Source organism: Ailuropoda melanoleuca, chromosome 9, assembly GCF_002007445.2.
Source record: "Ailuropoda melanoleuca isolate Jingjing chromosome 9, ASM200744v2, whole genome shotgun sequence".
NCBI classification, from domain to species: Eukaryota; Metazoa; Chordata; class Mammalia; order Carnivora; family Ursidae; genus Ailuropoda; species Ailuropoda melanoleuca.
In genome coordinates, this window is record NC_048226.1 from 603873 (window position 1) to 615832 (window position 11960).

Below are 11960 nucleotides of genomic sequence, written 5' to 3' on the forward strand. Positions count from 1 at the left end.
TAAATAAAATCTTAAAAAAAAAAAAAGAGGATGGATTATAAAGGTATTTAAGAATGGAAACCCCTGAAGAGAATCGGGAAGGAATGATAACTCAAAATAGTACATATATTCCAACTCTTAATTACATTGATGTGATAAAGGTGTTTTTTTTCATCACAAATACTGAACCCAAAACCACTTTTACATATAAGTCATACAACTTTTTTTTTTTAAGAATTAGCTCAGCAGAATCTTCCAGAAGATAGAGAAAAATGAATATCTTATAACTTATTCTATGAGGCCCGTATAATCTCGATACCGAAACTGGATACGGACAATACAAGAAGGAAAAATCACACGGGCATTTATGTAACATCCCACAACCATGTTAATCTGTCCCTGGAACGTGAGGGTGGACAACTATCCCAGAAAAATCTGCATTTGCTGCATCAGACCCAAGGGGAGAAACCGTAGGCCTGTCTCAATAGACGCAGAGAAAAAACTGTTGATAAAATTCATCATTTATCTGTGGCAAATACCATTAGCAAACAAGGAAAAGAATTTCTGTAACCTGATAAGCAAACATCATCCCACACGGGGAAACAGGAGAAGCGCTCTAATCACCACTGAGATTCATTATCAACATTCCGCTCGACTCCGTCCTAAGGGGCTGCAGGGGTGCACGCGGGCAGCAGGGGCGCAGGCAGGACGAGGGCGGGTGCACTCCAGGCACCTCGGGTCCCTGTCCTTGTTCTAGCCCTGATGCTGGAGAGCCCAGTCAGTCCCACTCAATGAGGCAGAGAGATCGCAGGCAAAGGTCCAGAGAAAGATCTAGAAACAGTTGCGGGCTCTGACGGCCTCCGTCATGGAAGCACACGTTCTGTGTGTGGCGGAAATGCTGGATTTTAAGAGAGATGGCCAGATGCCAGGGGGTGATGAGGACAGCCCTCGGAGGTGGATTGCGTGGGTTCAAAGCAGGCTGTCTTGCTGTGTAATGTTGGGGATGGAACTGAACCCCCTTGGGCCTCAGTTTACCCGATCATAAAGTGAGAGAGACGGGGTTAAACGAGATGGTGATGATGACGCCCGCAGCACAGCACCCGGCATGAGGCAAACAGGCAGCTGACGCTTACTCGGTGTCCTGGCCGTCGGCTCACCTGGGCCCTGGGCACACACTGGGGCGGGGAGGGTGAGGGCGGGTGTTTCCGGGACCCGCCCGCCCGCTCCACTTACTCTCTGCAGCCAGGACACGGGCCCCCTGTTCCGCTGCTGGTTCCCTACAGGGCTCCTCCCCCAAGCTGCAGGACAGGGGTCTCCCGCTCTTCCTCCCGGAGGCCAAGGAGCCTCCCCGATGCGGGGTGTGGGCCAGGGAGCCCCGGCCAGGCGGTCAGGACAAGCTGAGTCATGTGCTCCTGTGTCCAGCCATCATGGGCCTTCCCTGGTGTGATGAGTCTGCTCAGAGAGCCCTCGGGGCTCGTGCGAGGCCGGGAGTGGACGGCGCCCCGTGCTGGAGGGGGCTGGAGTGGGGGTGGCCGTGGGGATGTCGCTGGGACATGTCTTCCTCCAGCCAGACACTCATCAAGGAGACTCCAGGCATCCGCCCTCGGAGCCTGCGTCTCCTTGTGTCTACAACGTGGGCTAAGGGTGGGTGTGAGATTAGGATGCCTGCCACGCACCCAGCACCTCGAGGGTCCTGACGAAGCAAAACCCGGGAGAGAAAGGCACTGCCCCCCGGCCCCCCATACTCACGTCATTGAAATGCTTTGTGGTTTTCATGATGTACGGGGTCCTTTCGTTCTTCTCCAGTTTCATCCAGCCTTGTCCGAAGAACTCCCTGCAGGAAGTAAGGAAACCCAGGGCCGATGAGCTTTGCCTTGCTCCATTCTTTGCCTCAATTTCTCTGCTTTTTGAAAGGCCTTCGCTTCTCAGAGAGGAGCTTCCTGCAGAGCCCCGAGAGGAAGGGACCCTGGGCTGGCGTCTAGCTCTGCCTGGCATGGCTCAGGGCTCCGCGGTCTCATCTGTGCAATGGGACCGTGAGCACACTTCCCCACGGGGCTGCTGCCAGGCCAAGAGACTGTGTGGGAAGGCCCAGCATCTACCGTGGAGTGCAGAGTCAGGGCAGGTCCCGTCCTGGAGCTCCTGCCTCAAGGGGCGAGTTCCCATGTCAGACTCAGCAGAGGCTGGTCTGCAGACGAGGGACAGAGAGTAAGGAGCCCGTGCAGAGGCTGGTCTGCAGACGAGGGACAGAGGGTCAGGAGCCCGCAAGCCAAGCCAGCTGAGCGTTCTGGTGAGGACCACCACATGGGAAGGCCACAGACCGTCTGAGCCTCCCCGGGGAAGCTCTGCATTTGGCAGGGACAGTGAGGGGACCCTGGCAGCGTGCTGTGGGCAGGAGGGGACTGAACTGTGTTTGAAAAGATTCCCTGCTTCTCCTCCCACAGGAGCCCATCAGGAACAACCAGGCTTCACCAGGAGACGCAGCAGGTGTCCAAAATGCCGCCACCCTCTACCCGGTGACGGCCGGCGGGAGTTTCTGGAAAGCAGAGACCCAAAGCCCTACGGCGGTTCAGAGCCTCAGATCCGGAGATTCCAGTTTCGGGAAACTATTCTTGGACGGTTGTCAGAAACTCACAGAAACACTTCGTTGCAAGGAGGTCTCCCTGAGCTTTAGACATAAATGCGAGAACTGAAAACAGCCCCGTGGCTTCGTGCGCTGGTGGGGAATCCCGTGCACTTACTACGATGCTGTTAGCGAGCGGTCGGCCGGGGGAAGGGGGGAGGCGTGAACTCATCTAACGAGCGTAATTACGAGGAGCCGCTGGGGGTGACTGACGGTAGCCCACCGGAGTACGTGATGCCAGGCCTCGGGGCTTCTTCAAGAGCAGAGCTGTCCCCGCCCTCTGCACCTGGGGCGCACGGGCGTGCATGCTCACGCATGCGTGTGCACACACTCTCACACGCGTGGCACATGTGCTCCTTCGTCCACACGTACCGTCCTCTAGAGCTCTGGAGCAGGAGCGCGGACCCGGAGGTGCTCCTGGAACAGCGTGTGCGTCTGCGCGGGCGCGTGCGTGCAGAGCTTGGGGCCAGGGAAGAGGACCCTCCCCCACCCCGCGAACGCACACGCTTCTGCTCCCCTGCGGAGAAGGCACGTGGCTCTGCAAGTCCAGTGCGCGGGTCCGCGGAGGCACCGAGGCCGCTGCGGGGCGGGGGGGGGGAGGGAGGGCCCAGCACCCGCGCCCACTCACTCGTAAGGGATCTTCTTGAAGACCAGGTGGTCCAGCAGGGTCAGCTGCTCCGCGATCTCCAGGGCCGAGTGGTTTTCGAAGGGCTCTGCCTTCACGCCTTCCGCCTGAGGGGAGCGAGTCCTGGGTTAGGCCCTCCCGGGTTTCTGGCCGCGTCTCTGATGTAATCTTGGCTTGGGTTCTGGTGAGCGGGCGAGGGAAGGGGATGGCGGGAGCCAGGAGCCCCGTCCGCTGAGCCCGGAGCGTGTGCAGGCCTGCGCTCCGTGAGTCAGCGCTCACGCGGCACGGAGGGACCTCGTCCCAGCCAGGACCGAGACCGCAGAGGCTTCCAGAGGACCACGACTGGCCCACGTCACTCGGCAGGAAGTGGGCCAACTGGGCCTGGAGCCCCGGCTGTGACTCCCAGTGACCTGTCCCTCCCCTCGGGCTCTGTCTGGACCCATAGCTGTCTCCGTAACATCTCCTTTGAAAACTCATTAGCAGGCGTGGACTCACAGGTGTGATTACCTCCCGGGGTGCCCAGAAGAGGGCTGTCTGGCTTTCGTTTTGGGGTTCCCATGTTTCTGGCCCCCAAGGACACCGTGGGCACCACCTTTACGGGTGTCCACCTCCTGGCCCCCCTTGAGAAACACTTGCCAGGGGACCAAGGTCCCAGTGGCAGGGATTTGATCAAAGGTGGACATGGAGAGGCCGGTGTCCCTGCCCCAGAGACCCCATGTTGGATGTGGGAGGGGACAGAGGGCGCTGGAGAAGACAGCGGAAAGAGCACCAGGGCTGGTCTTGGCAGCGGCCTGTGTCCATGAGGGAGGGGTCAGGAATGAGACTCACCCCGACCTCCAACTAGGCCACATGGACAGAGGGGCCAGCTACCTTGCCCAGAGGCCCCAGGGGCTGGGCTGAGCCCCCAAAGCTGCACTGCTCACAAGGGAACAGGGCCCGCCCCATGTCAAGGGGGCAAGTCCTCCTGCCAGACTGCCTGCCTGCCTCCCTCCCTCAGGGAACAGTCACTGACGGTCCTTGCTGGACCCTGGACACAGAAGGACCAGAAAACCCAGTCCTGGGCTTCAGGGAGCTCCTGCCACAGGCTGGGGCGGGGATGGAATGCAGGAAAACAGAGGGAGGGTACCCACGCAGTCCCCCCGGCATGATGACCCCAGGCCGGAAGCCTGGATGCAACAGCGTGGGGACAGGTGCCATCAGGGCACAAGTGGGGACACGGGGACAGGAGAAGCAGGTGCCACCAGGACACCAGGTTTTGGGGTAAGGACCCTCCTGGAGGCCTAGGATGGCTGAACTGTCAGGCCTGAGGGCCCGTGGCTGGCCTAGGCCGGGGACGGGCCTGTGGGGGTCAGCCGCAAGAAAGTGTGCTGGGCAAGGAGCGGCGGGCAGCTCACCCTGCACCCTCTTGGTCACCCAGCAAACAAGGGGACCCTGGAGGAGAGGCCGGAAGCACCACTCCCCCACCTGCCATGGGGCCTGTTGGTGTCCCCACAAGCAGCCCTTAGGCTCTCTGGTGAGGCCACCGGGGCCTCCTCCACACAGGAAGTGCCCCCACAGGCTCTCCGGGAACAAGTCAGGGCCGGAGGGCAGCTCAGCGGTGCTTTGTTCGGCAAGAGCCTCAGGATGTTTGCCAGGGAACAAGGGGCTCTCTGGCTCTTGACGGCTCAATCTTCCGGTTGGCCCCTGCTGGGAAACTGCTCCCCTGCGGGGAGGCGCCAGGAAGGAGCCACGTCTCCCAGGGCTCAGTCAGCGTCCCCGTCCCAGGGGTCAGTGTGGTGTCTGTGCAGGAACAGCTTTACTGCCCCGGGGCCCAGCCTCAGTGCCGTGCTCAGGGGGCAGGCTGTGGGCCTGCTGCAGGCAGGTGTTGTCCCGTGGGGCCTCGCCCATGCCCAGGCCCCGGAGAGCCGGCTCCGGGAGTCGGGAGGGGAGGGGAGCTGTGGGCCCAGGACCCGGCGTCCTCAGTCCTCACACTGGGTATGGCAGCGACCGGAGGTCGATCAGCCAGTTTGGGAAGTGAGCCAGCATGGGGTGCGGGGAGGTCAAAACCAGTCTGCCGCGCGCTTCACTGGCCGCCGTGGTGGCGGGGGCCCAGGACTCTGGGGTGGCTGTGGTGCCATGCTCGGGGGCACATCCCCGCCCTGGAGGAGGAAGCGGGCCCGGCCAGGCCCTGGGACCACAAATCACTCCCTTCCACGTGTGAAATGCCACCATTAGCTCGTATTCCTCGTGGCAAGCCCAGCGCTCCCCGGGGCACCCTCATTTCTGGGGGTGGCCAGCAGCACCCCGACCCCTCCGACTGAGGCGGCGCGGCGTGTCAACCGAGCTCTTGCTGAGGAGCTGGGACTGAGCCGCACTTGAGCTCCAGCTGTGACGCGGTCCTGGGTGGGCACGTCACCTCCCCAGACCCCACTGCTTCATCTTGAACCGGGGATGGCGGTGTATACTTGCTGTTGATGAGAGCCTGGGAGGGGTCTGCGTGCGGGGGCCCACCAGCCACAGCCGGGGGGGGCCCCGGGCCACTCGGGAGCAGAGAACACGGCACGGGGCCGGGGGCCGCGGCAGTGAGCAGAGGAGGGGGAGAAGAGGGGGGAGTTGTGGGTTGCTTTTCCTCCCTCCAAAAAAGTTGTGCTGAAGTCCTACTCCCTGGTACCTGGGAACGTCCCTCGATTTGGAAATAATAGGGTCTTTGCAGATGCGCCCGGGTAAGAGGAGGGCATCGGGGTGGGTCCCAATCCAATAGGACTGGTGTCTTTACAAGAGAAGGGAGCTTGGGCACCGAGACAGACATGCTCAGGGAAGGTGATGCAGAGACACGCAGGGGTGAGGACGGCCTGGAGCAAGGAGGTGGGGATCGGAGGCTCACAGCCACACGCCAAGGGCCGCCCAGAGCTCCGGGAAGCTGGAAGAGGCAGGAAGGCCCCTCCCCTGGAGCGTCCTCCACCACCACCTCGCTTTCGACTCCTGTCCTCCGGAACTGGGAGAGGACACACTGCTGCTGTGAGTCAGTCCGCAGCACTCTGTTCCAGGCGCCCCGGGGAACCCGTGCGGGAGGGGATGGCACGGCCAGCGGCAGCCCGGCTCACCATCTGCATGATCTCCTCCAGCGTGATCTGGTTGTCGCCCGGGTCCTCCTGGGTCAGAGTCCTAGGGGACAAGATGGCGCAATGAGCCCCGTGCAGCCCGTACCCCGCCTCACCTCCGCGGGCCCCCCCCCCATGCAGGGCCTGGTAGGCTGCCCGCCTCTGCACTGAGCTTTCCCGTGCCGGAGCCCACTGCCCATTTCTTTGTCACGGACAACTCCCTGATGGCCTGACCTTCAGGATTCCGCTCCCTGACCCTCCTGGCCGGGTGAGGCCTTTCCTGGGGCTTCTTCAGCCCCAGTCTCCTGGTGTTGGGAAGGCTGTGTGCACACCTGGCCCCTGCTACCTGGCGGCTAGGAGCTCCTAGGGCCGGCTGAGGTCTGATCTGTCCACCCCTGTGGCTCGGACACCAGCACAGGGTGGGCCCGTGGCCAGTGCACATGGAATGACAGGAGGAACATGGGGAAGGAACCCCAGGCCTGGGGCAGAGTGGGCAGGAGAGCCGTGGAGCCTTCCAGAGGGAGGAACAGAGGAGGTGGGAGGCCCAGAGGTGGCCTGCATGGGGAGGAAGGAGGCGGCCAGGGAGCTCGGAGTGGGCAGTGGGCCACGGTGGGCAGTGAGGGTGGACCCTGAGTAGGGCCACAGGGCCCGGCCCCCGCTGTGATAGTATGGTGACCGCTGAGGGAGGAGGAGACCGCGGGCCCGTGGGACCTCGGCGGACAGACTCGGACCAACCGGACGTTTTTAGGTAACCTGACAGCCAGGTGACAGTCGTAGAGAGAGTGTCCTGCCCCAGGTGCCGCAGTTGGCCGTGGCGCAGGCGCCATTCCAAGCAGGGCTGCCTGAGCCAGCCTGCTGTCTTCGTGGCACCGGAGGCAGAGTCCAGCACGATGAAGGTGAGAGGAGCCTGAAAGGGCCTGTGGGACTCTGAGCCTGAGGGACTGACGGGGTCCGTGGCGAGACCCCAGGAAAGCAAAGTGCACAGTCTGGGCGGAGGGAGGCTGGAGACTCAAGCCGTGGACAGGAAGTGGCTGCAAGTCTGGGTCGGAGAAAGCGCCTAGGGGCAGGGGGGCTAGAAGCTGGACCCTAAGCCCCGACACGGGGGCAGGGCTGGGGGCGCGGTCCAGGTCAGCCAGATGACAGCAGCGAGAGGACAGCGGTCTGTGCCGACACCCACCCCCTGGGCTGCAGAAGTGGCAGTGTGACCTCACCCCTGCCTTGCCCCGCCCTTGGAGTGAGTGTTGCTCACCGGTTTTACGAGGGAGAAAAAGAAGGCTGAGGGAGGGGACCCGCCCAAGGTCACGCGGTGAGTCACTCGCTGAACCAGCTCCTGACCCCTGACCTCAGCACTGACCCCTGCCGTCCGCACAGGAGGAAGACGGACGAGTTTGGGGATGAACTATGTAACTCGTTTCAGACCCGCAGCCGCCCCCGGGCGCCCGCAGACAGGAGGGCACCAGCCCGTCAGCACAGCTCTCGGCGGGGGCGCGAACTCTCCTTATCTGGCCGAACCCTCCTTATCTGGCCGCGTGACGGTGCAGCCCCCGGTGCCAAGTGGCTTGTGACCGAGGAGCTGAACTCTAAATTGCGTTAAGGTAACAGCCCCGGGCGGCTAGCGGGGGCCACAAAGGGCGCCACGGACCAGCCAGCAGCTGGGGGCTGTGCAGGGAGAGCAGGCGTGGCTCCTGCCTCAAGGAGGTTAAGGTCGGAGGAGAGGAAGGACACACGGACCGCCTGCTCAGGGGTCCATCTGCAGAAGCGGGGCGCATGCCCCCCTTCCCCGGCGGCTCAGGGTTCCTCCCCCCGCACACCTGCCTGAGGCCAGCCTGCCTGGAAGGGCCCTCCATGGCTCCCTGCCCGGGGCTGGCCGTGGGGGGGGCAGAGCCTGGGCCCCCGCGCAGCGGGCCGCGGCCCGGAACATCCATACCTGATGATGTTGGCCGCAGCCTTCCTCTCCTGGGTCAGCAGCTCGGGGTCGTGCATGACCTCCTCCAGGAAGCTGATCACCTTGCATCTGAGCTCGTCGTTGGTCTCAAAGTCCTGTGCGGGAAGATGCGGCGGCGGCTCTGGACCCTGTACTCAGGCCCCCCGGTGCTGGCCTCTGGCCAGCCACACGCGCAGGGCTGCCTGCCCATCTTCCTTCGCCCTGGCCGTGAGGGGGGGGGACCAGGGGAGCCTAGAGACCCTTAGGTGTAAAACTCCCGGCAAGACCAAGGGTCACCCCTTGGCTGGCTGCGCCCCAAGGCCAGGACACTGGGGCTGCGGACCTACTTGGCCCCCTGCTGCAGACAGAGGTGGAGGGACACAGGCTCTGGGGCCCTAGAGTGTCCTTGGTGCCCTCCCAGGTGGGGCACCGGAGCGGCCCCTTGTCAGGGTGCTGGACGGCTCACCTGGGCTCCCTCGCCCCCGCTGCCCCCGAGGCCGTCCTGCTTGCGGTCCTGGCAGTGGGTCTCAGAGGGCAGCGGCTCCTGGGGGCCAGAGCCGGGGGGCCTCCCACGCACCTGAGAGTGTTTGGAGACCCAGTGGCGGAGGACGTTCAGGACGCGGTTGGTGGCCGCTCGGCGGATCACGAACTCCTTGTCCCCGTTCCTCTGGTCAGGCGGAAACCCTGCTGGCACAGGGACAGAAGGTACAGGAGGACTAGAAACGGGCTCAGCGCTCGTCTAGACTCAAGCTCCAGGACTGGGTAAGCCGGGCCGCTGCCGTGGCTGGCGGGTGGACGGCTGCGGCGGGGGGTCAGTGCCGGCCAAGGTCCGGAGCAGCAAGCCCTGAACACTGGGGCGGGGGGGACAGTTCCCGGGGCTGGGACGGCTGGCCTGCAGCTGGGCTGAGCCCGTGGAGGGGCGGACCCCCTCCCACATACCTGCGCTGGCCAGGGACAGCCTCCGGTACTTCTCCTTGTTCGGGGTGCCCTCGTTGGCTCCCGCCGTGGCTATGGCAAAGGCCGAGGCTGCCGACAGGGCACTGCGCGTGTTGTCCAGTTCCCGACACGAAGTCATGACGACCCCGTTATTGTAGGAAAAGAGGGGAAACTCTGTGGAAGGGACGGAACCGACACTCAGCCTTCCCTGGTGCAGCCCTCTCTGTTAGGAAACCAGGGGTCCCCACAACGGAGCAGCCTGAAGACGGGCAGCCAGTCTTCACTGCCCCTGGGGATTAGCAGGCGGAAGTGGGGGGCGTGCCACCCCCAGGGCGGTCTCGGGGTAGGGAAAGCCCCCCCTCCCTCCGCCTTCTCTGAGGAGCTGTCCTCGGTCTGCCGGAAGCCCCCAGCTAGTGCCCCGTCCAGCTCTGCTGTTCCTCTCCCCTGGGGCTCAGCCGGCCCGGGCTGCTTGGGGACAGCGTCGGGGCTTCCTTAGGCTCTCAGCCTGTTTGGGATGAACACATAACCCGTCCAGCACCTGACGCCAGTAATTCACGCTGTCGGGCTCATGGGCGCGGTGGGGAGGCGCGAGGCCCGGCGAGCACTGCGGCCTCGGGTGTGTTCGTTACCCTCTCTGAGTCTCCGCGCCGCTGGGCGATAGGGACATTAGCACCTACTCTGAGCGGCGATGTCACGGTTAGAGAAGACAGCACAGCCTCAAGTGTGCGGCGTCACGTGAAACGCCACGTGCACCGTGGAACATCGGTGCCGAATGATGTGTGACTTCTAGCGGTAACAGCCGTAGACCCTGACTCTGGAGCCCTGTCACGTCACCTTTCAGTCTCGGGGCAGCAATCCCTACTCGGGACAAAGTCACGGCACTTATGCTGCAGGGAGCAAGTGATTTATTTCGAAAACTCCAGGCTCAGTCCTGACGCTTGTGCTGTGGTGGAGCTGAGAGGCCGTGGCTGTGGGTCCACGGCCGGGAGACCCTGGTCTTATGGGGTCTCCTTGGGAGGCCGGGACAGCTGGGGAGTTCATGGGCTGGAGGCAGGAGGGGCCGCCCTGGGAGGTGAGGCGGAGCAAGGGCTTGGCGTGGGGAGTACCGCGTGGGGACCTGAGACCCTCGGGGTCAGGAGTCAGGTGTGGCCGGGGGCTGTCACCACCTGCCAGGGTCTCCTCCCTCGTTCCCTAACTGGGAACCACCTGGCCGCTCCACAGGGCTGCCCGACCGTGAAAGGACCCGGCCCAGGGCTCAGCAAACCCCTGAACCCGGGTGTCCGTGAACGACACCACGCCCCCGTCGGCCCCTCCTGCGTCAGCCGCACCCCCTGGTCTGGAGTCGGGGTGACTGCTGGGGAGCAGCGGCCAGTGCTCGAGCCCCGCCGTCGCCCTGTGGGCTGTGACGCCCGGTGGTGGCCCTGCAGGCAGGCTCACCCACCTGCTCTCAGCCAGACACTGCCCCACCCCGGCCCCAGGCATCCTCCCGGAATCCGTCTGGAACTCCCTAGTGCTGAGCCGTACCTGAGGAATTTTTGCTTTTGACAGACTTTGGCGTCGTTGGTGATTTGGTGGGTGACGCCTCAGTGTCCCCGTCGTCACTCTGGTTTTGGTCGTTATCGGACTCCTCCTTCACGGAGACTTCTGAGCCTGGGGGAGAGAAGAAATAATGTCACGTGTCTTCAGTAGTCGTTCGTTTAGAAAGTCAGGCCTGTAATTGGCCGAAACAGAACAGAGCGGGTTTGGGATCTGCCGGCTGAAGGAAGCGTGACAACTTTATCTGCCGATGGAGCCGTCGGAGCCTTTCTTGCGCCCACGGGGGCCGCTGAGTCTCCGAGATGGCTCTTTTCTCCCTGGGCTTCGCAGACCCTCACGGGCCCCGCTGGGGACCTTGTTAGCATGCGGGTGCTGACTCGGGGGTCTGGAGCAGGGCTGCACATCCCTAAGGTGCCCCCAGGGGCTGCCCGCGGGGCTGGTCACAGACCACACTCTTGAGTGGCAAGTTGTGGTGCCCTGCGACCCCCCGCGTGCGTGTGTGTGCATGTCTCTGTGTGCTTGGGTGTGCGCGTGAATGTGAGTGCATTCACGCATGTGCGTGCACATGGATGTGTGTACATGTGTGTCTGCACGTGTCCGGGAGTGCATCACGCATGTGTCTGTGTGTGCACGCATGTGTGCTCATTAACGTGTGTGTGAATATGAGTGCACGCATGTGCATGTGTCTGAGTGTGCATGTGCATGTGTCTGTGCGTGCCTGAGTGTGTGCTCATGTCTGTGTGTGCGTGCATGTCTGTGTGTGCACCTGTGTGCATGCGTGTGCTCATGAATGTGTGTGCAGGCATGTGCGTGTGCCGTGTGTGCACCTGTGCGAGCGTGCATGTGTGTGAAGCATCCTAGTTAGGGTGGCTATCTGCACCATGTTGCCCAGGGGGTCCTGCTTTGCGCCTGTGGTCCTGCAGTTCTGGTCACTTCAGGTGTCCTGGCTGTGGCAGTAACTGACAGTCTCCCTAACCTTGGAGGACTCACGGTTTACACACTTTGGGGAAAAGTGACGAATTCTGTTAGAAGTGAGATCTTGGGGCACCTGGGTGGCGCAGTTGTTAAGCGTCTGCCTTCGGCTCAGGGTGTGATCCCTGCATTCTGGGATCAAGCCCCACATCAGGCTCTTCCGCTATGAGCCTGCTTCTTCCTCTCCCACTCCCCCTGCNGCCTGGGTGGCGCAGTTGTTAAGCGTCTGCCTTCGGCTCAGGGCGTGATCCCGGAGTTCTGGGATCGAGCCCCACATCAGGCTCCTCC

The 11960-nt window shown here is 62.8% G+C and overlaps 1 protein-coding gene across 5 annotated transcripts in view; it reads right to left on the reverse strand.

The window, feature by feature from the left end:
- Positions 1–11960, reverse strand: part of RASGRF1 (Ras protein specific guanine nucleotide releasing factor 1) — a 100067-nt gene that overhangs the window by 14380 nt on the left and 73727 nt on the right. For 4 of the 5 annotated variants that reach the window (XM_019803534.2, XM_002923000.2, XM_019803535.2 and 1 more), the window contains 7 exons: positions 10689–10814; positions 9168–9338; positions 8806–8912; positions 8232–8344; positions 6308–6368; positions 3228–3331; positions 1729–1813 (listed from right to left, as the gene is read on the reverse strand). In XM_019803534.2, the coding sequence (XP_019659093.1) occupies positions 1729–1813; positions 3228–3331; positions 6308–6368; positions 8232–8344; positions 8806–8912; positions 9168–9338; positions 10689–10814 (767 nt within the window). Of the gene's footprint in view, positions 1–871; positions 1155–1728; positions 1814–3227; positions 3332–6307; positions 6369–8231; positions 8345–8805; positions 8913–9167; positions 9339–10688; positions 10815–11960 lie in introns of those variants that run through there. The other variant, XM_019803536.2, reaches the window with a different exon arrangement.